Source organism: Rhincodon typus, chromosome 27 (genome assembly GCF_021869965.1).
Source record: "Rhincodon typus isolate 14 chromosome 27, sRhiTyp1.1, whole genome shotgun sequence".
Classification (NCBI taxonomy): Eukaryota; Metazoa; Chordata; class Chondrichthyes; order Orectolobiformes; family Rhincodontidae; genus Rhincodon; species Rhincodon typus.
In genome coordinates this window covers 30,132,244-30,159,585 of record NC_063358.1, presented here as the reverse complement: position 1 = coordinate 30,159,585, position 27,342 = coordinate 30,132,244, and the positions used below count along the sequence as shown (strand labels likewise).

At 39.4% G+C, this 27,342-nt stretch overlaps 1 protein-coding gene across 1 annotated transcript in view; it reads left to right on the top strand.

Moving 5' to 3' along the window:
• The window catches only part of csmd2 (CUB and Sushi multiple domains 2), a 613,472-nt gene that overhangs the window by 259,658 nt on the left and 326,472 nt on the right, over positions 1-27,342 (top strand). Inside the window, exon 19 of the mRNA XM_048612954.1 lies at positions 858-984. Within this exon, the coding sequence (XP_048468911.1) occupies positions 858-984 (127 nt within the window). The remainder of the gene's footprint in view (positions 1-857; positions 985-27,342) is intronic.

Below are 27,342 nucleotides of genomic sequence, written 5' to 3'. Positions count from 1 at the left end.
CCCAGTCACTGAGTGTATTTAAGACAGAGATAGATAATTTCTTGATTAGTAAGGGGATTGAAAGTTACTGAAAGAAGGAAGGAGAATGGGGTTTAGAAACATATCAGCTCTGATCAAATAGTGGAGCAGACTTGATGGGCCGAATGGCCTAATTATGCTTTGATATCTTATGGTTTTATGGACCTCTTGAGTGCAGTAGACAACAGACTAAAGGCTGAGAGGCCATACCATGGTCAGAGGCTACAATATTGCATCATAGGTTTCTTAATAAGTAATTCATTGATTCCTTTGGAGATGAGTTAATCTAAAAACAATTTACTGAATTAATTTTAGCACATTATTTCACAAGTCCCTCTGATCATGCTGAACTACCTCATTCCAAAATGGATATTCATGCAAGGAAAGCAGATGTCTCCGTTTCTGAAGTCATAAAATTGAACTCGAAGATGATCTGAAAATCAAGGTTGTGTTTGTTCAGACCATCTTCCTTTGGTGGAATTAAAGCAAACGTCAGGTTTTCTCATTTTGGAAACTGGAACAATTACTTGACACTTCAAGTTTTGAAAGGCAACTCAGAATGACTGCTCAAGAAAATGGAATTAATTGTATCTCTGGTAGAACAGGAATTATAATTACAAATGCAAGATTTATAATTATAATTTAGCAGCTCCGTATGGCTATTGTTTTTTCACTGATGTTTCAATTAAACCAAATCAATTGACTCCTCCTTAATGTTCTTTAGTGTCATTTCTCTGATGCTTTCTGCAGCTCCTCCCTATTGTAACTTTTATTAGCAGTGTTCACTTTTATGCACGAATCATTCAAACATTGTTTTCTCATGCTATAAATATTTCCAGCTGAGTGTGGAGGTCACATCATGGGAGAAACTTCCGGAAGAATCTTTTCACCTGGGTACCCAGCACCATATGACCACAATCTTCATTGCACCTGGTCTGTGGAAGCAGATCCTGGCAGTACAATCAGGTAAGAAAACAATTCCAGCTACAACAAAGAAATCTTAATTAAAAATTACTTCGTGGGCATATAATCAAAAAGCTTTTGTGCATTTTCTATGTTGTTTCAGCTTTGAAAGTTGCAGTTAGGAGCAAATATTAGCCCTCATTTATGACAACATTAAATGTGATTTGCATGTACATTGTTACAAGAAGCAGATGTGTATTATCCCTTGAAGTTGTGATTAAATGAATAACTTTTGGCTGAAATATGTCCAACTGGCAATTCCCAGAATGCGTTTTGGGGGAAAAAGCACCACATCCAACCAGCCCTTAAATATTGGTTAGAAATAAATTTGGGCTGTGTTCGCTATCAAATTGTGTGGGATTAACGTACAATATGTGTAATAGTTAATGATGTTACACTAACAAATCACTCTGAAAACAGAACAGGAGTTTGCACAAGACCCTTTACAATCTGAGTGATCCAGTGGTGAAGGGCAGTGGTACAGTGAAGAAAGATGAGATACAAAATTGAGACTGCAGTTTCTTATACTGAGTGTGGGAGAATGTCTTCCTTTGGGAAGATCACACCCGTTCTTTGCAACTTTGAGAGTGATGTATGATGGAAAGAGGTAGAAAAGACTGAAGACAATTATAATAATTTTGTTTTGTTAGTTGAGCTTGTTTGTATTGATGAATCATTCCATCATTGGAATTCATTTTTATTGATTGATGCAAGATATAAACTTCTGCCTGTATCTGCAATATATTGTTTACAATTGTACAAAAGAGTTGGGTTTTGTTGCAGACTTGGCTCATGAAAATGCTATTGCAAAAAACAATCTGATAAATGAATATACGCGAGTTTGAAAAATAAATATGGAGTAAATGCATTATAATGGGGCATTAATGCTGTGTAATACCTCCTAAATTAATCTCATACATTCGTGAGGGGCAATTAGGAAAAGTAACCATTCAGCACCTTAAACTTATTTCAGTATTCAGTAAGAACATTCTTGAACTGTATAAATGTTCCACTTTCCTGCCTTTGCTCTAAATATCTTTATCTAAACACATATTGGTCTTAGTTCTTGTAAGCTTTGATTGTCACAGTATTTACTGTTTTTTGAGTTGGAGAGTTACAGTTTTACTGATAAGGGAAAGCTTTTCTGTCTGTGAAGTAACTTGTAGGTTTTTAACTGCAGATGCAACACGGAGGAAGAATGGCATTTCTGTAGTGCCATTTATTGACCCCCAACAACACTAACTGTTAAAACAGGAACAAAAACAAAGTTGCTGGAAAAGCTCAGCAGGTCTGGCAGCATCTGTGAAGGAGAAAACAGAGATAATGTTTCGGGTCCGGTGACCCTTCCTCACTGCAACTGTTGTTGCAACCCTACAGGGAGGCAGCGGTATAGTTGTACCACTGGACTAATATTTTACGGACACAGAATAATGTTCTGGACACATGGCAGAAGGTGAAATTTTAATTCACTGATAATCTGGAAGGTGACCAATGTTAATTGTCATTTTTAAAAAAATCTGGATTTACTAATGTCTTTTGAGGAAGGAAATGTGCCATCCTTGTGTGGTTTTGTCGACATGTGATTCCATATCCACAGCATTGCGGTTGATTCTGAAATGGCCTAGTGTGCCCCTGCATTTAAAGGCAATCAAGGGTGTGCAATACATGCTGGTCTAGCCAATGACATCAGCACGAACAAATGAAGCAAATGTATTTTTGAAGTGCAGTCACTAATGTCATTCAGGAAGTGCAGCAGCCAATTTGTGTAAAGCAAGCTGTCACAACGTGATAAAGACAGGGTAATTCATTCTAGTGGAGTTACTTCAGGAATAAGCGCTGATTTGGAAACTGAATGCCTCTTCTGCTCTTCTTCATAATAATGCTATGACATATTTTACATACACCTGTTAATGCAGACTGTACCTCTGTTTAACATCCCATTCAAAAGGCCTCTCCAGAGGGCATGCCTCTTCCTCACTATGTCAACCTACATTTTTATATTCAAGCCTTTCATTTAGGATTTTCATGTGTCAGCTTCTGACTCAGGTAAGAATGCTATCTATTTGAACGGTGGCTGACACTGAGCAAATGGGTGAGAGAAGAATAGAAGTTTAGAGATCAGAAAGTCTTTGACTTAAAAAAGGCTGAATTTTAAACTTGGTCACCTTAAATCTGGCCTCATAGGGGCAGTAATCAGGATGGTCACAATGCACACCTGATATCATCAGCAATCGATTCACTTTTCTGAATATCTTTCAGTGAATAACCTCTCTCCACCTAAAGCATGTATGAAAATCTTTGATTCTTTTTCTCTCTGATAATGATCTGCGATGTGAACCAGGAAAGCCGTTAGTGTCACTTAGAACTCACAGGATAAACGTGATGTGCAGCTAAATAGTCTGGTGGAGGGTGATCATCATAGAATCCCTACAGTGTGGAAGCAGGTCATTCGGCCCACATCAACCCTCTGAAGACCAGCACAGGCAGATCCACCTCACAGCCTATAAATCTGCGTATCCCATGGCTAATTCACCTAGCCTGCACATCCCTGAGCACTACGGGCAATTTAGCATGGTCAATCCACCTAGCACGCAAATTTTAGGACTGTGGGAGGAAACTGGAGCACTCAAAGGAAACCCACACAGACACAGGGAGAATGTACAAACTCCACACAGACAGTCCCCCAAGACAGGGCTCGATCCTGGGTCCCTGGCACTGTAAGGCAGCAGTGCTAACCACTGAGCCACCATGTTGCCTGTGATACTGAGATTGGTCTTCTGAATGGGATTAATTAAAGCATTTGTTTGACCACATGTGTGTTAAGAGTCTCTCCAGGCTTAGTGCAATGAAAATTCATTACAAAATTAATGAGATACATACAACTGAGCCAATAGACATGCTGAGAAGCAATTTAAATATGCTGGTGAAAACATGGTTTAAGTTCTTTCAGACAAGAAAGCTCTGAAAGAACAAGAGGATTTGTTTAATAATGGTGAAAGTATACTGCCTCTTAGATACATTGGAGCTGAGATTATTAAGCAGACCATTAATATGCAATGAACAGTCACTTTCCAAGTTTGTAAGTCATTTCTATTCTTCCCCTCTACTCTAAGCTGTGCACGATTCCCTTGTTAGGAGGCTGGGAATTCATCATTGAGATGGTTGTGGGAAGGCATGGAGCTACAAAATAATGTTCAATTCCATACTTCCATTTAGTCTAGCTCTTGCTGACATTATGACTTTTTTTTGGGAATCAAAGGTTTTCGTCTAAACTGCACAACAATGGGACAATAAACACAGGACAGATTAGGCCAATCAGCCCCTCAGGCCCATTTGTCCACCTTTGACCCATAACCCAAACGGCAGCCATAACTAACAACTTCCGTTTTGGTAACCTCTAATTGATATGGAATTGACACCTTTTTTGATGGAGGGTTCTGAATTTCCATTACTGTTAATGTGGGAAGAAAAAGTGCTTCCTGATTGTAATTACTTATCCTAACTTTTTAAGATTATATCCCTTTATTCTGCATTTCCCAACCAGAGGATTTTTTTTCTCTGTGTGTCTGTGTCAACACTTTATCGTCTAAAATACAAGAGTTAAATTGTTCCTAATTAGAATGCCTAAAAAATCCTGGTCAGAATATCCCAGCATACTTTCCTTGTGCTTTTTGATTGGGAGGACGAAAAGGGAAAGAAGATTAGAAGTTTTTTCTTTCTTTGACTTGAATTTATAAAGATAGCTGAATCGAGAGAATCAAACGCAGGGGTAAGGAGACAGCTGCTGGCAAAGCATGGGCCAGATTTAGCAATCAGAGGCAGGAATCAGGAGATGCGATGTCACAGTGCCACTTCTGTCACCAGGCAACTAAGAAATGAGATTTTTGTTTACCCAGCAGAAGACCTCACTTTGTACCAGAGTCGGGTCTGCAGTACCAACAACTGACCTGTACTAGAAAACAGGAAGTCCACATTGGCCACCATTTATGATCAAGCATTCTGCTGATCCCTAATTAATGCAGGGAAGAAGTCTGAGCTTTATGTCATTTAAAAATGCAGATCTGTGATTCCGGGCATGGAAGGGGGGCCAGTCAAAATCACTGCTTGCTCAAAATGCAACCCTTCAATGAAATTGACTCCTTCCTCTACCTGCTCCCTTACTCAGCTCTTTTATTGCTAAATTTTCTCCATTGTCATTGTTAAAAACCCTCTACTTCAGGTCTTTTGTCCCACTTCAGCGGTGCTTCCCAATACTTCTCACTCGACAGGGTCAAGGAGGGCTTCTGAAACCCGCCTACCCCAGTGCAAATACCACAAGGTTTGCCCCTGGGTCTTGGATGGAGCGAGCAGTCTACCTGCCCTACAACATGCAAAATGGCTGGCAGCGGAAACTGAGCCCGGAGTCTGTCTGTGCCACTTGGTAGGCATTTCCTTGTCGTCATGCCTCCTTTTGGTCCCAATTTGGAACCACAAAATCCAGCCCCACATACCACAGCAAGAGATTGTTTCATTGTAAGCACATTCTACTACAATTGAAGAGTCTCTAAATTTTCTAAACTCAAATAAATACAAGTCAAGATTCCACAGCCTACCCTTATAATTCATCTTGGTGACTCTGTGTTGTGGCACCTTGCCTTACAGATGTGTGTCATGTTAATGATAATAGTTTAATAATCAGTCACTTGTTAGTGATTGGTTAACTCAGGCGGGTGGTATAGTTAAAACTGTAAAATATATTACAAGTTATGAAGCACACCAACTTGTTCTTAAGGATGAACTCTTTTAAAAGCAAGATACATATATTATAAGCTGCAATTGGGTGAAACGATAGTGTAGCGGTAACATCACTGGACTGGTTAATCAGAATCCCAGGCTTATGTTCTGGGATCATCTGTTCAAATCCTGCCATGGAAGCTAATAAAATTTGAATTCTGTTATGGAAAAAATGGACGCTAGCCTAAAAGTGACAATGTAACCATTGTCAATTGTCACAATTAGATCACTAATGCCATTTAGGGAATGAAGTCAGCCATCCTTACCTGGTAAGAGCAAATTACTGCAGATGCTGGAATCTGTACTGAAAACAAAAAAATGCTGGAAATCACAGATGGTCAGGCAGCATCCGTGGAGAGACAGCAAGCTAATGTTTTGAGTCTTAATGACTCTTCATCAGAGCTGACCTTACCTGCTTCTGCCTACAAGTGACTCCAGATTCACAATGATGTGGTTAGCTATTAATTCCCCCTGAAATGACTTGACCAAGCCCTTCAGGTCAAGGAACAATGAAGGATAGATAAATGTGACCCAGCCAGTGACATCCATATCTCATGAAAGACTCTTTAAAAGTGGCCAAAACTGAATGCAGGCTTTCGGATCGATTGGGGCCAAATTTGTGTAGAAGTGAGACATCATATGTAGTCTAATTCCAATGAACTAAAATCCAACATTCCATTAAACCGTTTTGATTACTTTAGCCCAATTTAACAGATGGGATACTCTGCTTCCAGAACTGGTGAACTTGGACGTGGGAAGGTGGTTTGGTGGAGTGCCAAAACTCTGGCACTTCCTCACCACCACCTGAATTAAGTTCTCGGCAGGAATGCACATGGTTTACTGTCTTGCCGTGTTGCCAATGGAAACCCTTGAATGGTAAATTAAAAACTATTAAGTGCCTCAGCCTGCCACCTCATGTCTGTCTTTTTCCAACTCCGCAGCCAGCAAGCAAGATCCACTATGCTGCCACAAGGTCCCACCCAACTCTTGTTTAATAATGTTGATGGAAACAAATTGTGACAACAGTTTGCAATGCCTTTAGTTTTTAACTTCATGATTGATTGGATGGTAGAAATTGTTGAAGTGGAGATATGGAGTTCCACAACATAAAAATACACGACTTGAAAAGGGCAGCGTTGAATATACTCAGTCCATCGGAGAGCATCGTTCTTGACCACATCACAAAATAGGTTGTGGGTGAGATGGTAGTTGATAGTACTGGGGAAATTGGTGGCCCAGTAATCTCTGAATTCCCCCTCTAGTGCATGGCTTTGTAGCACAGAGCTAACAGCTGTTTTGGTACAGGTCATTGTCAATCACCAAAGCTGGCTCACCTATCTTGCCCCATTATCTTCTGGATACTTCTTGTCACAAACAAAAAAAAGGACTAGGAATATTCAGGAATACTTAAAACAGACCAAAGCATCTTGCAGTTGTGCAATACAGCACTTTAATCCCCCATCCCCATTAACTCTGTCATTCTCCACGTTTCAGTAATGGATCAAAAAATGCACCACACTTAAACTGATTCATCATTGAATTTATCTTCAGCAAACATTTCTCTTCAGAATATGTTTGGTCGCTTAATTGTTGGTTGCAAGCCAGATGTGCATTTAGAATTCTGTTGCTGGATTGAAACGTTTGAACATCACAACCAGTTTAATTGACAGTTCAGGAGTTTGTTAAAATCTTCAACTGCCTGGCAGTGAGATGGGAGGCAACTACAGTTCACTCATCAAATCAAGAAAGAATCCTGATTGCCATGATGTGATAGAATGCAGACCCACGTAGGGGTGCTAACCATTCTGTACCCTGTTGTGCCTTAGATGTCACAGTACAGAAGATGTGCCAGCAGAAACCATAGGAGGGAATAAGCAGTTAGTTTGTCACAAGTCTCTCCCTGTCTATGAGGCATCACTGTCCAAAACCAGTCTATCCATTTGACGCATAGAGAATGTGAGACGCAATGAATAAGATAAATTAAAACAATGTGATCAATCTTGTTTACTCAGATTTACAAAGAATTTTATATCTCATAGCTAATTTATATTGCAAATAGTCTTTACATCAACAATGATGACAGATTTCCTTTCAGAGAGGTGAATTCATTTGTAATAATAAGGCACTTAAAGCTGAGACTTTGAAATAGAGCCTAATGGCAAATGAATAAGCTCGCAAAGATTTTATTAAAAAAGTTTTATTTTTCAAATTGTGCTTAATTCAATGGGAGAGAATGTATTTTTTGTTTGATTGTTAGGATTTTATTTATCCAACTAACCACTCAAAATAATTTTGGTAATTATTTGTCATTTACAGTACCTTTGATTCTGTGCCTCACAAAAATTCATCTTTGAGGATATTAAGAGAATCTCGAGCTAGAATTCTGTTAGATCTCATATTTTCCGATGAGAATCCAAGTCACATGGTGGTTTCAGGTGACCTTTATTGCAGCTTTATTTTCAGCACACCTTCATTTCTCCAGCGCAATAAGGCACACAAAAAGCTTCAGAATGTCTTACCTTAAACAGTTTAAACTTAGAGTGCACACACCCCCCTTTGTTTACTATTGGTCAGCAACATTGAGTTATGCCTTAGTAATTGGATCTCTGGTACAGCATCTTATACAGTTCAAACATGTCGCACCAATTTACTTGCTGTTGTGTACACAGTTTAATTATTGATAGTCTTTAACCCGAAGGAAGTACTGCCACACTCAGCAATTTCAATGTATTTCCAATTAAGCTAATCGTATCACTGAAGGACAAAGAGATGGACAGGTGTGTGGTGCACTACCCTGGTTCTCAATGGTTTTATGATGTTACCAGACTCTCTTACTTCCCTGTGATGATATAGGGCCTGCTTTAACTGTCATAGTTGTATTTGAAACATTTTCCCTAATGCTTTTTAGTGATTGGTGAATCTTTAACTACTTCAGAATCTACATCTATGATTATCTGAAGAATCTTAACTTAAACCTACTCTTAGTATTGTAACAAATTGGTTAAGTAATTCAAGAACACTAATTAGTGTGAAATGTTCTTTTCGATGTCTTATGTGTAAATAGCTGTTGCTGCATATTCTATCTCAGTCCAGTAACCTTGAGCCTATAGAGCTACTATTGTTCAAATTGTGAAGACTACATTAAGCAAATATTTTTCCCAAACTCCCTAAGACTGGCGGCCATGTTCTACTGCATTAGCCTCAGGCAGCTGTTAGCCATTTTGTGCTGCTTAGTCATGGCCTCCCTAGCAAGTACCAACCTGGGACAAGTTCACTTATCAAGGGCCAATTTATTAGCGGTAAGGAGTGGACTCACAGTCTAATTACAGATGGCCTCTTGAAGTTGGACGGACATGAAAAGATTGACCAGCACTGACCTGTCTGCAGCTCCACAAACTGAAATGGGATGGACCTCAACTTGGAAGCCGCTACCATTAATCGTCGCTCCATTGTTCATTCTCCCAAAGCCTGATTGTTAGATGGCACAGCAATGCCATGACATAGTAGAAAGCAGACCCATGTAGGGGTGCCACCAAAGACAAGGTACAGGAGGGTGATGGAATGTTCTCCACTTGCCTGGATGAGTGCAATTCTAATAACACTCAAGAAGCTTGAAACTATCCAGACTGAAGCAACCTTCTTGATTGACACCACATTCACAAGCATTCACTCCCTCTATCACCAATGCTCAATAGCAGCAGTATGTACCATCCACAAAATACACTGCAGAAGTTCACCAAAACAAAGTTCACCAGAACCCTTCAAACGCACAACTAGTTGAATCAAGAAAGATGGGACAGGATATCAATGGGACCACCACCCCTTACAAGTTCCCTTTCAAGCCACTCACCATCCTGACTTGGAAATATATTGTTGTTCCTTCAGTGTCCCTCATAATCCTGGAAGTCCTCTTGCTATCTACACCCAATAAACTGCTGTGGTTCAAGAGGCAGCTCACCACCACTTTCTCAGGGGCAACTCGGGATGGGCAATAAATGCTGGCCTAGCCAGTGATTACCAACGTCCCATGCACAAATAATAATTTTCTAAAAACTCTCCATATGTAAGTGATGCTGATTGATTTGGTCGTGGATCCCTGGAAGTTTATCTTCTTGTCTGTTCCACTTACTTCCAAGGCTCCTTATGGAAGAAGAATTGAGATGAGAGGAAGAAGAGGATGGATTGATGAGTGGGAGGTAGTGGATGACACAGGTGACTGGGGATAGGACTAAACCACTTCATAGCAGCAAGGTTGCTGGAAACTCTCTCTCAGTGCAGCTGGGCTTTTCGAAATGCCAACCTATCAGCTACTGAAGAGCAAAACTTTTTCAGAGAGGGAGTGATGGTTTCCACATGTTCACACGGTGGCTATTTGGTGCTGAGGAGTTTGATCTTGGCATTACTTGCCGCTGTTCATCTCCATAGCCTGAGTGAATTCCCTGTATCCGGTTTAGCAACTTATAGCTTCTTTATCCCCTCTAGTTGCCTCCTGAGTGGGGACTATGATGCCCTGGTCTTTTAACAGCAATCGCATTGTTCACCAAGCTGCTACCTTTCCAAGATCCTGCTTTATCCTCTTCCTTCTTTCCATCTCCCCCAAGTATAATAGTCAACCAGCTAAAATCACTGAGTAACAAAGTAGTTAGCATTTACACTAGGTAAACTTTCTCACATTCAGGCGCTGCACACAAAAACTCTTGGAACTGAAAAGTCATAGTATTGTGGTTTGTGGTTCTTGAGCAGGATATAGGGGTAGTTTTTAAGGCTGCGTTAACATTTGGAGAGTCAGAATCCACAACAACTTGTATTGAAATGATGCTTTTAACATGGTCAAACATGCCACGCACTTCACAGTAGTATGTTGTAGACAAATATTAAATTTTACACATGGACCATCACGTAAGCCTGGCTTTTACAGGCCCTGTTTGAAGGTAGGGATCTTGAAAAATGCAATACATGGTGAAATAACTCCACGGAGTCCAGTATCCGGTCACCAAGCCACCCTTTATTTACATGTGCACGGTACATGGACTCTGACCAGCTAGCTTAGAGCCAATCCCTAGAGTGGTGAGAATCTTTGAGACTCCTGTTTATATCTGTCAGCCAGGGCTCCCTAATTCGCTGAGGTTAACAGTCCCAGTCAGGGAACTCACACTGAATGAGATCCACCCGGCCCACATTCCAATCACTAGGTCTATGTAAAACCTTTACACCCACCCTGGCCTGTCTCCCTAGAGGCAGTGAAGGAGTTAAGTGGCCTGCTTGTCCTTGGGTCTGTTTTCCCAATTAATGAACCCTCACCCCACTCCTGCCATTTTCTAACTTATGGCAGAGGTTGGCTGGGATAAACAGATAGCATGGTGGGTTTGACAGGAGGATTCTGGTGTCAGGTGAGAAAGGGAGCTCTTCCTTGGGGGTATGGGGCTACTTCCTCAGGTACCTGTCTTCATCAGAACATCTTATACCAAAACTAACTCATACATTGTATTTTCTGTTAAGGTAAGGTCCTAACGGTGCAACCAGTTTGAATCCTCAGAAGATCACTGCTTACATCAAGCGTACAAACATATGATGCCAACTATTGCTGACATGTGCTCAGATAGATAGCTGTCATTGTCTTCTTTTCTTTAGAGTAAAGTGGTAGAAGAGATCCACAAGGTAGCTTGATGAGAAGAGGCTTTTGTTTAAAACAGGATGTAGTTCGTCTAAAACAATATGTAATTCATTGCATGACAGCAATCAGGTGGAAGTTAAATAGGCATTGTTACTAAGACTGTGGGGAGACCTAGTAAAGCAACTCTGATCCCTTCAAGATCCAAAGAAGTTCTATCTTTCCCTACATTGTTAGAAAATTGTCAGATTGCATGGAGGTTAATGCAGTTTTTAGCATTATCGTACATGGAACTGTTTGAATTTCTTACATATCCTGACAGGAAACAAAAGTAATACTTTGTACATTTGGAAATAAATATTTGTCACTGTCCCATTATTCTATTTGCTGAAGTGATTGTAAATTACAGTGTTTTCAGGTATGCTGAATTAAGAGTAAAATGTGTAGAAGTTTTAAAATTTAAAATAGACATGAGATATTTTGAGTCCTTAATTAGCAAAGGCAACATTTTGTGTTTGTTTGCCAGTTTCCATATTAAACAATCTGTAGTAAGATGTGACACTGGGTTAGGTGTAGAATAAATATCCTTTATAGAAATCTAAGAGGACTGACCCTCTCCCCATCTCCATCTCATCATGTGCCTTTTTTCAGACCAGTTAGCCTCCTGCTCAACTATCAGATCGTGGATTTTGCATTTTTTCCACAAATCAGTAGAGAATGGCTTGTGGTATCAAAATTAAATTGTAAATGAATGTGTTTGCATGAAATATTATCACGAGTGAAATCAGAAAGATTGGATTGAAACTTTTGCAACAAGGATTTCAATTCCCACAAGTCTGGAATGTTGGATTTTTATCCAGTGGCCACTTCTTAGTACTGTGTGGGATCGCTCATAAAACATAAGATGGACAGATTGTAACTTGCACCTGAAACAGCACACTGACACTCAATTGGTTCACACATGAAGAATGGGGTTTTTGGGTGGCAACTTCAGGAGAAGAGGGGAAAAAAGTGTCTTTTTTAAAGATATAAACTCTTTGTGTCCTTGTGCATGCTGTCTGCAATCAAGGTTGCTCCAGACAATGTTTCCACACCTTGACTAGTTTAATTAATCTGCTCCCAAATATGTTAATGTATATGAAGAAAAACATAATCACAGCTGCCACTTCCATTTAACATTTGTAAATCTTATACATATGAGTTAGCAATGTAAGTGACTTTTAAATTGTCTTGCTGCGCTTAAAATGTAAATTTACTCAAGGGTCAAGTTGTAGCAAGTGCTTGGCAATTTCATTTTGTGTACTAAACATTGAACATTATTTGTATCTATGTTCATCCTCAAGATAGCTGTTAGATCCTGTTTTTCTCTGCAATCACCTTTACTCTTGTGCAATGCCCTCCAACATCTCATAAGAACATATGGAAGCTTTAAAAATCACTGAGCTGGTTTCTACCAATAGACCATATTTGTGCTGTCACACGCAACCCCCAGCCTGCTTAATCTCCAGAAGGAACTAAATCAAAAAGTAACATTTCTACCAAGATGATCTCTCTGAAATTCCTCCCAGAACTCCAAAGGTAATCAAGTGACAGGCAGGATATTAATTTCATATCAAAGTCCCTGTTATTCATTCGTGGCTGGTTGCATTTCAGATGATATTCTCATAGGCCCAACAGGAATGCAACCATCATAAAGCAGAGTTGATTATCCATACCTTTACTCCTTCCAAGTGCCATCAGTCCTTTTCTTAATTAGGTAGTTTCCAATGCTATTGCCAAGGGCAGTAATAAAGAGAATATTGTTGTAAGGAATAAAAAGGTCTCAGTACATTTTCCTGACTTCACACTTGATCTGTCCTTTCCCTACACCAAATTTATCACAGCAGAATCCCAAATATCAGGCAGACATTGATGGAATTTTGTATCTTTTCAAAATTTCTTTTACATGTAGTGAATCCTGCTCCTATCTTAGTGCAGGACAAATGAATGTCATTCCCCCACCCACCCCCCCACTCTCAATCACTCATAACATAAGAAACGAGGGCTGAATCTTCTTAGTCTCTGACGGTGACCTTGTCACAGCCTCCTATGTTGCTCAAGCAATGTGGTGAGGTTCACTCCAGGGAGCAGCAAGTTCCCAATTAACACTCTTTATTACTTGTTAAATGGGTTGTGATCTTACCAAACTGGCCATATGGCTGTCAGGAAGACTCAATAAACAAACGATAGTGGCTTCTTGACAGGTTCAATGGTTCAATTGCCTCTTGCTTCAAAATACCCCCATGTCTGACATTGGACACCAACATCCTTTTGCCATGCTCCATAGTAACAGATACCCCATATCTGCACACATTAGCATTCAACATGTGACATGATCAACGAACATTCATGGTCCATCTCTGACCCACTAACAGAATGCTTCTGCACTTCACTGCTTCACCTTGGGCTGTACAAAACAACTATCACTGCAATATTTGGGCAAGGGCACTGTGCTCAGGGGCATCCATCTTGCTTATGGACTGGACCAGGCTGCATCTCTGGGCTCTGCACTCACTCAACCTGACCAACTTTGATTAACAGTCCCTCGATATGACTGACCAGAAACCTGAATGTGTTTGCAACTCCACCTGATTGTATTTGCAACTCCCTAACAATGAGTGAATTTCCCAACTTCTTGGACAGGACTGACTGCAAAAGCTCCTCGGACTGCACAAGTTCGATTCTCTTGCCCGTGAGGTACCCAAGTGGATGACTGACTGTATCAAAGCCCCTAGACGGCGTGCGAACTTTGTTCATGGCTGACAATTCCTGAACGCCTGATAGACGAGGGCTCCCCCTTGACCGGACTGAGGAGCGGCCCCCAACCATTTCTGCCATGGCCATTTGGTTAAATGAATGTGCGATATTTGTGCCACAAAGGCAGCTGGCACATTGCTCCAGGTATTGCTTTGCCCCCTCATAGTCCCATTCACCAAAATGGTGCCCCTGCCCATGACAGAGCCTCTCTCTCTGTCTACACTAAAGAGCACCCTCAAATGCCACTAATGACAGCCTTTGCATCTGGCTGATATTCAGTGCATTGACAGACATGATTTAGCATGGCATAGCAAGGCAAGACATGGGTGGAGTGGGTGTGAAGGTTGATGCTAAGTTGCTGAGAGCTACGTGAGCTGCCCTGAGATGCAGCCTGGTCCAGTTCATGAGCTGGGTCCCTGTCCATGCACACAAAGTGTCCCTGCAGCATCCTTCTCAATGATTGTTGCCTCTGTACTCTACAACACATATTTTGTGCTTTGTGAGCGGCCTGCTTGTGTGTCAAAGAGGTGGAAAGATGGTTGCAAGGATTAGGCAGAGTTTGGAAGCCAATACCCATTGACAAAGGGTGTGTGCAGCTAGTCCATGAGGAACATGTGCTGAGATGTTGTTGCCTGGTGGCCAACATGAGGTTGCTTGAGTCAAGCGGCAAGCTGAAAATACTGGTTATATGTTCAGATTTTCTTCTCAAATTTTCCCGATGTGGAGCCAGTTTGCTGAGTTTGCTAAGATGGGTGTCAAAATATCAATGAGTTGGGTTGTGGCATTAACAGAATGTTTATCACGCATTAATCCCTGGCAGTTGGCAACTATCCACTGCCTATTGAGAATCTTCATGTGCAGCTTTCGAAAAGCAGAAATGTTGGAGCAAGATGAGATCAATGTTGAGATAGGGCTCACTGCACTTGTTTCCCAATTTCCCAACATCTCGCACTCAGACCCCTATAAAGTTCCACCCTCAGTTTCTGCTACTGCTTTTACATGGGGTAGACCACTGTTTTGCATCATAGTGAAGAGACTCACTGTAGACAAGAGCATCTGAAAGTGTGGTGCCATGACGACCCATCTTTTCACAGTCACATTGTTACCCCTACAAAAAACACTTGTTTTATGTTTGTTTTTATGTCCTGACATCAGCAAGTGGTTTCTGCAGAAAGTTTGTGTGCAAGGTCATGTCGGCAAGGCCATTGCAGAAACAGGCATAAATTTCTCTACATTCAAAGAACAAGTTCATACTGGACTCAAAATGTGAACTCTGCTTTTCTCTCCACAAATGCTGCCGGACTTGCTGAGTTTCTTCAGAACTTTGTTTTTTATTTCTGACCTCCAGCAACCGCAGTATTTTCCTTTTATTATATAAATTTTGACAGATCAAGGATATTCCAGGTGGTGCGGTTTGAAGTTGCGCAACATTTAATAATGTAGCTGTTGGGCTAGCACACATGGAGCATCGATCCAACTGTGCCAGGGTTGAATTGAATAATAAGGAGATGTACACATGCATGAGTGGCAAGAGTTCTGTACCTGAACAGTTAACTTACACTTTGGAGAACTACAAGGAGCACCTTTTTTTAACAACTTTAAAACCTGAAACAGGAAGGACATTGAGAAAGATTTGAGGAAGTGCAATTTTGGTCATGCTGGAGTGATGCTGTGCTTGATGGGAAGTGGCAGCAGTGCGAGTATCTAAACCAGAAGCAATCGCACACCTCATACTTTAGCACCCTCAGCAGGTCAATTGGTGAACTGACTGCGGAGCTGGACTGCCTTCAGTGAACTGGATCTGCTCTTTATACAATGAAAGTGGCAGCATACCCCCTGCACTCTTAATGCAACTTGGACAGTCACAGGCATGCATCTTCAGTGGGAGACTTAATACAGTTGACTTTTAACAAATGTAAGTCTGTCCTGTGGGATTATGCTCAATAGGAATGAATTGATAAATGATAAGTTCTCATCTCTGTAAAATTCATCCAATTAATAGGTCTCCCATGTGGTTGTGTCAAAATTATTTTTGACAGGGAAGGAAGGACAAGAAAGAATCTGAGGGAAGGAATTCTGAATTGCAAAATGGGCACAAACCTATATCCTCATTTACTTGTGGAGTAAAATTGGTGCATGTTTATTCACGTGTGAGCGTATTAAATACATTATTATATGCAGCTGTGTACTGTTCAACACAGCAGCATAGTCTGAATCACTCAGTTGGTTTAATACAAAGCTGGTGTGAAATGATATTGAACATTAACTCTGCCTGGTCCACTTCAGATAAACTCCCAGCTTCGGCTGAACTATTGGGGTACCAGTGACCATTCAGAAGATGAGGAGTGATGAACAATGGAATAAGGGTAAATGAGCTTCTCTGCAGCAAAGGAGAGGATAAAATGCTGAGAGTGAATGAATGTTACTCCTTCTTCTGCACCTCCTAGTAGCAAATTGTTAGTGGGCACTTGCATGTTAGAATATTTTTCTTTTGGTTGGAAAATACTCAGCCAAATCTTGTTCTCAAGGCAGGAGATAAGACTAATTGTTCTCTTATTTATACATAACAAGTATAGCAACATCAGGTGAGGCACAGTGTACGTTAAACAAGAATGTACAAAAGATGCTTTCTCAAGTTGTACAGTTTCTGCTTAGCTTTCCAAATGCAACATCTTCTTGTCAGCCTCACCATTGCAATAGATTCAATGGCATGATTTTGCCAAGGATTTGGATTGAACTCAACTTAGAGCATCAAAGTTGCTGAAGTCCTTGAGTGAACACTGCCATTCGTTAAACTCGTCTTGAACAGTTAATTTTTTGGACCTTTTGCACTGGAAGTTGCTGAAAGTTATCGTTTCTTATGGCACGAAGCCCGAGGAGCATTTGAGACTGTATAGAATAGGGCTGTCATATTGTGTCTTAGGGTCAATGTGTCAGTATAGCCTTAAGAGACATGCTCATGATATCATCACTGTATTGTAGCATGTAATCTGAGAGGATAAAGATGCCATACTCCATCTAATCTCTGTTACCTGAAGCATGGCAGTCTACTGAAAGTATTTTCCTCTGTTGTAGCCTAAAGTTTAAGATTAACCCCAACACATGTTTGACTGAGGAATGTAATGTTTTTATATGAATGTTATTTGTAATAAATGTCTGTTAGATTCTTCAACACCACAATATCCATATCCACTTTATGTTATGGAAGATACACATTGCTGCATCAAGTAAAACTGATGGGGACAAATTCACACTGGGCAAGCAACAATATATCTCATCAAGTAATTAATTTGAACTGGAGTTAATGATGACTGTAGTCTGAAGTAGAATGTGTAACTTAAAGAATAACACATTACATGACGTGCAAAAAGGAAAATAGAGAGGGAAAGAAAATTTAGAATACAGTGGAAGAAGCATTTTTCTGTTATTCCTTCATGAGATGAGGGCATTGCTGGCTAGGCCAGCATTTATTGGTAAAAGTATATGTAATCGTTCTTTTTACTATCTCCAACAACAATTAAAATCTGAAGAAATGAGACTTCATGTATGTGTAAGTCAATTTTCAGCGTTAGAAAAAAAATTTAGAAGTTTTTCATTTTTTAAAAATATGTACTGAAATAGATAAGTCCTTACTTTTTATGCTGAATTTAGTCCAAGTCTACTCTGTAAGTATGGGAATCTTGTACACATAAAGCTTTTGAGTAGGAAACCAGGTAGCAAGGTACCATTTTTATGAAGCTAATGATGGATTGATGCATCTCCAGCAGCAATTTTCAGATTTCTGCATTCATGAGCCCCTGTGTTAGACTTATTTACAGGATTACACATGCTTACCTTCCATCCTCATTAACATCCTGTATCCTAACAGTTTTCCTTTAAACGTGCTCAAGTTAATCAATCAACGTTTTTCTATGTGTATCTTTAGCCTTGATAGTGTAATTAACACTTCATTAATACTGACTGTTATTTTGATTCGGAAAGTTTAGTCAATCCTTTGACCTCTTACGGCCCTTTTAATTATATAGTAAGCGTTAGTTACTGCCAATAGATCTTTTCTACATGAAAACAATTTTTCTGATGAAGGGTCTAGGCCCGAAACGTCAGCCTTTCTGCTCCTATGATGCTGCTTGGCCTGCTGTGTCCATCCAGCCCTGCACCTTGTTGTCTCTACTATTAGAAGTGCAGGTTCTCATTTCTTCTTTTTTTTTTTGCTATTGCTTTCTGCCTTTTTCTTTGTCTTTTAATATAACTTTTCATCATATTTATTTCTGTACCTGATTTGATGTTGGAAGCACTAATTTAATTTATACTTCCTTTCCTTTTAATGCCAATTTCACTATTCTTCACAGTCCTAAACCAACTCCAACTCCAATTCCGTTTTCAGTCAGATTCCAATCCCTTATTTCCCTCACTGCTCTATTTTTTCAACATTCTAGTTTAAAGCACAGAAAAGTAAGGAGTTGTTGTAATAAATTATTACTGAAGTCTGGATTTTACTGTCAGCTTTTGACAGTGTGTATGATTTTCAGGCAGATTCTGAAAGTGATGAATCATAAACAACCACTATTTTCAGAACTGCAAAAAGTACCAATGGGCACAAATTTAATTGATAGAATACTGCTGTGCGCTGTAAATTTCCTCATTACCGCACTCTGCAGTTGACAGCAAAAATATTATTGCCACCTCTTTAGAATGCTCCTTTAAATTGTTCTGTTGTTGTGCTTGGATTCAGCTCAAGTTTATACTTTTAATCATCTTGCACAGCCATTCCTCTTGCTCCATATCCATGGTGTTCTTTTTCTGATTTCTGATGAAGTGTCTAGGCCCGAAACGTCAGCCTTCCTGCTCCTCTGATGCTGCTTGGCCTGCTGTGTTCATCCAGCTCTACACCTTGTTATCTCAGATTCTCCAGCATCTGCAGTTCTTACTATCTCTGAAACAATTTTAAGCCCATTGCAAAGCCTTTTCTAAGGATGCCTATCTTGAAGAAGTTACCCTCCTCCCTCCGGAAAGACCTCAGTGGATGTCTCTCCCACTGCAACTCTCTTGTATCGATCCACCTCCCCCTCTCTCCCTATTTATTTCAGAATCCCCTTCCCCTCCACCATTTCTGAAGAAGGGTCCAGACCCGAAACATCAGCTTTCCTGCTCCTCCGATGCTGCTTGGCCTGCTGTGTTCATCCAGCTCTACACCTTGTTATCTCAGATTCTCCAGCATCTGCAGTTCCTACTACCTCTGTTCTTTTTCCTGTTGTCTTTTCCTGGTTCTTTGCATATTATGAAGGTTCTTAATTATCCAACATTGAACAACAAATGAGAATACATTATAGCCAAAACAACTTTGTATACATCAGCATCTAATTAACGGTACGTCACAGACTAACTGACTATCCTGGTGTAGGTCTAACAGGATGCTGCTTTATGGAAAATGTCGTCCAACTGATGATGCAGATTGCTAGAAATATGTTACAAAACATCTTATGTGTGATGTGATGAGGCAGTAAATTAACAGGAAAGTGTACTTGTGACATTTGGATTTGCATTGTAAATTTTAATGATCCAGGAGAAGTAGAAATGCTCCTCCCAGCCCCACAGCACAGCATTGCTGAGCAGCATGATAACGCATCCCCTTCTGTTCACCTTTCATCTACTGCCAGGGAATCAGCTGAGGCCAGATCTATGCAAACAGCAGAAAACTCTTGGATGGTGACCTGCCTGTAAGGGCATAATAGGCACCAGCTTGTCTTTCACAATCTTTAGCCTTGGGCATCTTTGCTCAAGAGCCAACTCTGAATTACCACATTTTGATTTGCTCTTGATAGTGAGGGAGGAATATATGAAAATTTGCATGATTACTTTTATAAGTGTCCTTTAGGTGTTTGTCTATAACTCTTGAGGTTGCTGACTATAGAATTAAGCTGGAGTGTAGCCCGTCCCTGACTGAGGGCTCGTAATCTTGCTGAGGTGTTGGAACATAAGAAATAATTGTGATTCATTGAATGCAACAGAAAGATAGAAGATGAAAGGGGAGTACAACTATTATTTTGAGTCACTGGACTTGAAACATTAGCCCTGCTTTCTTTCCACAGATGCTGCCAGATCTGCTGAGTTTCTACAGTAATTTTTGTTTTTGTTTCAGCTTTCCAGAATCCACAGTTCCTTGTTTTACATTATTGTAATATGGCTGACGTCTGGCAACACAGACTGAAATACTGGATTTTCTTTTCACTTTGGACTATTCATTCCTTTATCTTTCAAACAAATTTGTCAAACCAGATGCAATCATGTTTGAGAATTAAATTAATTGATTCTTGCTGCACAACATTCATCATTTAATGTTCTGTACAGATTAAAACACATCTGAAAGCATCTGTGCTCCGATCTTCAGGGGGCAAATCATCAGACTGTCTCCTCCAAACCATTTACATGGTCTTCTTTCTTTCTTTGTTCATTCATGGAATGTGGGCATCATTGACGGGGTCAGCATTTATTACTGAAAGTGCAGTTAAGAGTTAACCACAGGTCTGGAGTCACATGTAAGTCAGACCAGGGAAGGATGGCAGTTTCCTTCCAAAAGTTAGTGAACTAGTGGGTTCTTCCAAAAATCAGCAATGGTTCCATATTCATCATTAGATTCTTCTTTCCAGATTTTTTGAAATTGAATTCAGGATTTGAAACTGGGTCCCCAGAGCAATACTTGGGTCTCTAGATTAACAGCCTAATGTTAATACCACTAAACCATCACCTTCCCCTTGAAGATGACAAAGCAAAGATTCTACTAGTCAAATGCAGACATTTTTTTTAATACCATTTGCCACATTCAGTTGGAATAACACCTAAATGTTGTTTTAAGACCTGTAGTTTCTCAAGCATTTTGCCAGCTGGTGCAACACCATCCTGAAATTTGCAAATAGAACTATCAGGTGAGGCTGTCTGGGCTTATCAATATTAAGGTGTAAACTCATCAGCAACATCTGTGTCCACAAATGCACTATTAAATGTGAAAATCAGGAAGATGCTGAGTGATTCACTATGCATTTCTACAAAATTAATTATACTGGGACCTCAGCAAGAGGCTTGGAAATAAATGAAGGGCATGAAATTCAAGTTTTGACCTCCATCTGTGGTTTTAATGGCTGAGCCTTTCATGGACGAAAATGAATTTTAAACAAAAAGAAAAGCACTGACTAAAGATGATCCAGAAATCACCTGACCACAGGTTGAGCCAGCTTATAAAACTATTGTCAAAAAATAACTAAAATTTAACACATCGTTAGAATGACTGAAACTAATCACTCAGATCTATATACCCTCTTTGTGGTTTGCACATTCCTGGAAGTTTCATCTACTGGGATGAGGTCATGTACAGATTATCCAGCTGCGATGAAACAATGAAACCAGATGGAAGTACGCAGATGAACTGCATTTAGGGCTACTGCTTTTGAGCAGAGAAGAATGATGAATTTGTAACAGTAGAATCAGAAGGCTTGCTCTCTCTCTACATTTCTTTTTCTTCTCAGCCCGTCAGTAGACAATAACTGGAGAAAAGCAAGTCAGAGAAACATCCATTCCATGACTCCAACCAGTGGAGCTTCCTTCCATATTCCCACTGACTTCATTTTTGCCAGTGTTTCTTGATGGGTAGTCAGTCAAATGCTGCCCAGTCATCCCCCCCAGCTTGAGTTCACCTCTTGTCGTCAGAGTAGCCACAGAAAGCCATGCTGCTTAGACATGGTAATAAATCAAGCACTGTCCACCAAAAAGCCATCCAGCCTCTTTTAGAGGATTAACAATTTACATCGCATCACATTCTTGATGCGCCTTCTGGCCATTATTCCCATCATGCACTTCTACCCTTTTATTTTCTGACTTTTTTTTCATTTTTGGGATGTGGGTGTCGCTGGCTGGCCAGCAGTTACTGCCCATCCCTAATTGCCCTTGAGAAGGTGGTGATGCACTGCCTTCTTGAACCGCTACAGTCCACCTGGTGTAGGTTGGCCCACAATGCCATTAGGAGGGAATTCCAGTATTTTGACCCAGCGACAGTGAAGGAACAACGATACATTTCTAAGTCAGGATGGTGAGTGGCTTGGAGGGGAGAACTCGCGCAAAAGCCAGGCTAAATCATCATTTTGATTCAAGACCCAATGTTGAGCACTGTGGGGGCATCAAGAAGGCATTAAAAACTGCCCCTGTGGGTATTATTCCTTCGAAAATTTTCACTCCCCATAATCCTTCTCACTTATTTATTCAGTAATCTGTTCTATATAAAGGTAGTGTTAAAATATGTCTGTAATCTTTTTTGCTCTTGAAAAGAAAAAGCTATGGGATGACTGAATACAGGCCTTCAAAATTAAGTTCAATTTTGCAAAAGTAGGTGCGGAGTATATTGACAAGTGAAAAACTTGTGGTCATTGATATAAAACAGTTACCAAGCAATCAAAATAGAGAATTTAGAAGATTCTGTTTGCCCCAGAGAATAATAAGAATCTGGCATTCGCTACCATAGGCAGTCATTGAGGTAAATAGTATTGATGCACTTAAAGTGAAGCTCAGTAAACATATTTGCGAGAAGAGACTCAAAAGTACTGCTGTTAACATTAGATGAGGAATGACTAGAAAAGGCGAGAGTGGCACATGGTTTTTGAAATTTTGTATATTCTAAGTAACCAAATTTATTGTCAATGAGTACAATGCCTAATTATTTGTTCTAGCTGGCTCAGCTGGCAATCAACATCTCACAAGCTGTGATGCCATACTTGAAAAAGATGGATTTATACAATTGATGTGCTGCAGAATTTATGTCATTATCTTCAGCACAGAGTTGAACATTTGCCACAGTTATCAGTTGTGTTGTCCTGGACCTCAAGTTCCAGAATGTTTGCCGCAAATACTAATTTTGTCATTATATTTGAAAGATTGGCTTTTTATTTTCCCATAATCCTTCTCACTCCTAAAACTCCTATTATTTAGTCATCTGTAACACTCCTTATTTTCTCAGGATGTTATCTGTTTTCCTTAAGTTTGATAACTCCGCCCCATAGTGCACACCTTGTAGGATCTTAGCCCCAATAGATCAACAACCACAAATTCACGTTTGACCATGTAACTACAGTCAACTAATATGTCTTTGTAAAAGATAAGAAAGGAGATTTCCCAGCCCTGCACCGTTATAGTAAATAGGACATCCATTCCAAAATTTCTGATTGGTGTACTTATGTTTAATTGATAAGAGTTGGCGTATACTTGATGGACCTTTTGAAGCGCAACTGAAATAGACCCTTCAAATGAATGCTGAAGGAAAATTGACAGGAGGTACAATTTAAGTTAATCTATTTTTTCATTCCCAATATGGTAATCAGTTCAGATACTGTGAACACTATTTATTTATGGTGCAAGTAACAATATTTCCATGTCACTGGATTGCAGAAAACAGATTGTCATGATCATGTTCCCGATATCTTGGTGGAACTATTGAATATTTCAATGTTAACATGATGCTATTCACCTGTAATGCTTGCTTTAAAATCTCAAAAATGTTACCAAACTACTATTGATAGGTATTGAGCATTGTTATGTACCAAACCAAACATCCTCAAAATATATCAAGGAAATAACCAAGACTCTAACTTATATCTTATTTAAAAGCAAATGTAAGACCCTATGTTTCAGATGTGATTTGATTGATTTAGCTTTAAGCTAAACACACTTTATTCTTATATACAGTTAAAATACAAATGATAAAAAGGGAAATTGGCATAACTTTAAAATATAATAATAATATAAAATAAAATATTATTTAACTACTAATCATCAACTGTCCCCATATAGCAGCAACCCATAAACACACCTTTGGCAAAGACAGATTCAGCAAAACTAATTTCCTTCACTTGCTATCTCTGCCAGTCCAGGAGAAAGGAACACCGAAAGAAGTAATCTAGTGGCAGAGAGGGAACTCAAGATTTTTGCTGCAGCAGAGAGAGAGAGCTGTATCTGTCTGCTTCAAATGCCAACTTCAACTGGAAGTAAAACCTTGGGTCTGTGTAGTTTACCACTGCTTCTGAAGCAGACTTTCTGGTACCACTGGCAATACCATCTACAACAGAAACAGCATAGAACAAATCCCTCTAAAACGCACAATACCATCACAGCTTTGGTATCATCATCATACAGTATTGTGTAGAAAACATAATGACAATTGAAATGACTATTCATTGTTTTTCGATGCATATTGTAACAACCATCTGAGCAGTGAATGATCCCCTTTCTGTTCAACCCCCTCTCAATCAGTTATCACTAATGTTTTTAAATCTTTTATTGCATAGCTATCCTACTTAATCAAACTTGATTAACCAAATAAAAGCTGAAGGCCTGCTAATTCTAAACTTCTCTTGTGAAAGAATGAAAGGGAGTAGAATAGTATTACCTATCAAATATAAGAAAAACAGCATCAATCACATAGACACATGGACAAATAATTGCAAAGAAGGAGCAGGTAGATGGTGAAGATGTCTACATAGACAAGAAGGTAAAGACAGCTGCAGTTGAAAGTTTTTATGAGATATTGAGTTGTGAGTGTGAAACTCAGGTCCCAACTGTTTAGCTGTTGTCTTGTTTTTTCAGGAGTGGTGAAAATTGCAGATATGTTTGATCACTCAATGAATACTAGTTTTTCCAAGTTGCCTTTTCATTGGCACTGGTTTCTGAGATTGAACAAATTGAGAGAAAGAGAAGTAGAATAGGACTTTCAGTATACTTGTTGTTATTAGTCCATGTCACCTTCTTTTTCTTTTTGTTCCTCAAAGTTTGCTGTTCCTCTGTGATTTCTGTCATTGTTTAATTCCAAGCTGAATCGTTGTAGGCAACTTTTCGTCTCACAATGTGTAAAGTTATCTTACAAGTGTAAGTAAAATAAGTGAAGTGAATTTCTCGACACCTCAGAGTTCTGGTACTTTTGTTAAAAATAGTAATGCAGAGGCATCTGACTTTATAAATTCCAAGTAGGTTTCCTGGGTTTGTCGATGATCCCAGAAAACATCTGAGATCAATAACAGTGGAACAGGAAAGCTGATGTTTCAGATCGGGACCCTCTGACTCCAACATCTGCTGTTCTTGCTATCTCTGAGATCAATAACATCCTTTTTAAAGTTGTTTTTAGTTCACAGTGTCAGGCGTAAAGTAAAATTATGGAATTGATATTGATATTCCCTTTCCATTACCATCCTAAAGTTATTGATGAAAATCAGTGCAATGGCAAAATAAATATTGAAATGATCAATTACACAACATAATTAAACAAAATATTGAAGTAATGATCTTTGAAATTAGTTGAAAATGTGATTTAATGTTAGAAATGATTACACTTGTGAGATTTTTTAAATTATTTTGCTGGTTCTTCATCGGTCAGTGACATTCCACAGAGGGCAAAAATGGAAGCTATGATTCCTTTCAAGTTTTTGAGATCATGTTCCTGGAGTTTCTAATTCTCAGTAATGCCACTTGTGTGTGGGGACTGGGTAGACTGGGTTATAGTAGGAACAGGTTTGGCCATTTGAACAATGGAGATTTCTCCATCACATTGTCAGCCCCAACAGCTATAACCTGTTCCAGCTGAATTTGAAACTTGTTCTCTATATCTCATAATTCACTTACTTTTGGACCATATCTACCTTCCTATAACTTCAACTGATTCTGTATTCATGGACTCACATATTAGTGCATTCCACATTTTATGGGCCTTTTTCACGCAAAATTCTCCTCTGGTTTCATGTTTTTCTGTAATGGTCGTTGCATAGTTCCTAATTAGAGTTAAGCCAAACTATAAAGGGAATTACATCCATTGATGCCTAAATTTGGAATGTCAAAAGTTGACATTTTCACAAGTTGAGCCTGTTCAAATATATACTTAAGGCTTGTATTCTACCTGATTGTAAAAGAGAGGACAGAATTTGTGATATGTAACACGAAATACTTGGGATTGCAAAGATTTTGGATATCAATAAGAAGAAAATAGTTGCTTGAATTGCTTGAAATAGTTGTATTGTATTAAGACTGTTGTTCAATATTACAGCACAGGTAAAAAAAGTCATTTAGCTTATATGTTAACTGTATGAAGGACCTGTCCAAATTAATCACAAACCCAAACCTTTTTCGCGTATCCCTGCAAGTTAATACTGTTCAAACACCTATTCAGTTGCCCATTCACACTTAGTTGAAAATCTGATTGCAACACCAGATCAGGTATTATATTTCAGCTCTCAACTCTGCTATCATCTAGTTTGATGCCACTCTGTGAGTTTCAGATCAAGGCAGACCGTCGAGGAGAAGTCAATGTCAAGGACTGTCTTCAGTTTTAGACTTCAAAGTAACACTATTTGTTATACATTAATACCAAACAGTGCTTTACATGGTAGTCATAGATGCACCAGTCTTTGCTTTAAGGTACATGAGAAAAGGACTAAACTACCTTCTTTTTATGTTTATGCCCACATGCTCTTAAGACACTCTAAAGTTCTAGTCCAATGTAATGTAGTTTAGTCTGGTATAATGGAGTTTGTTGGAAATCTTCCCATACTGTGCTGTTTATGCTCAGTGACATGCAGCTCTGTGACTTCATCTCAATGTTGCTCCAGGGTCGAGGGGCCCTGACATAAAATGAGTAACTCTGTGGAGGGTTGGGGGAGAGAACAAAAGTCCACCTTTAATTCCTTTAACAACTACTTTAATTCTGATTCATCATCCACTTGTCAGAGCAAAACGTTTCTCTACTGAAATTAATGGTTTTTTTAATATATTTTCACGTTTGATTTTCCTCTTTCCCCTTTCCATCTTTAAGGACACGAGGGTTTAAGCTGCAGAGGAGAGAGACAAAGTGCACAGGAATGCAGAAAGAACAGGAATTAATTGCAGGCAGTCAAGCAAAACCAGCTGGCATGTTTTTGAAAAGCTGAGCATTAATGTAAAGAGCTTTAGGAATAAGGCTGACAGATTACAACTGCATGAGATTTTAATATGGTAGCTAAAATGGACACTAAGCAAAATGTGGGCTGGAGTCAAGTGTTCCTGACTACCATATATTCAGGAGGAATGGAAGCACAGGGAAAAAAGAACAGAACATTGGTTAGAGATAGTAGGAACTGCAGATGCTGGAGAATCTGAGATAACAAGGTGTAGAGCTGGGT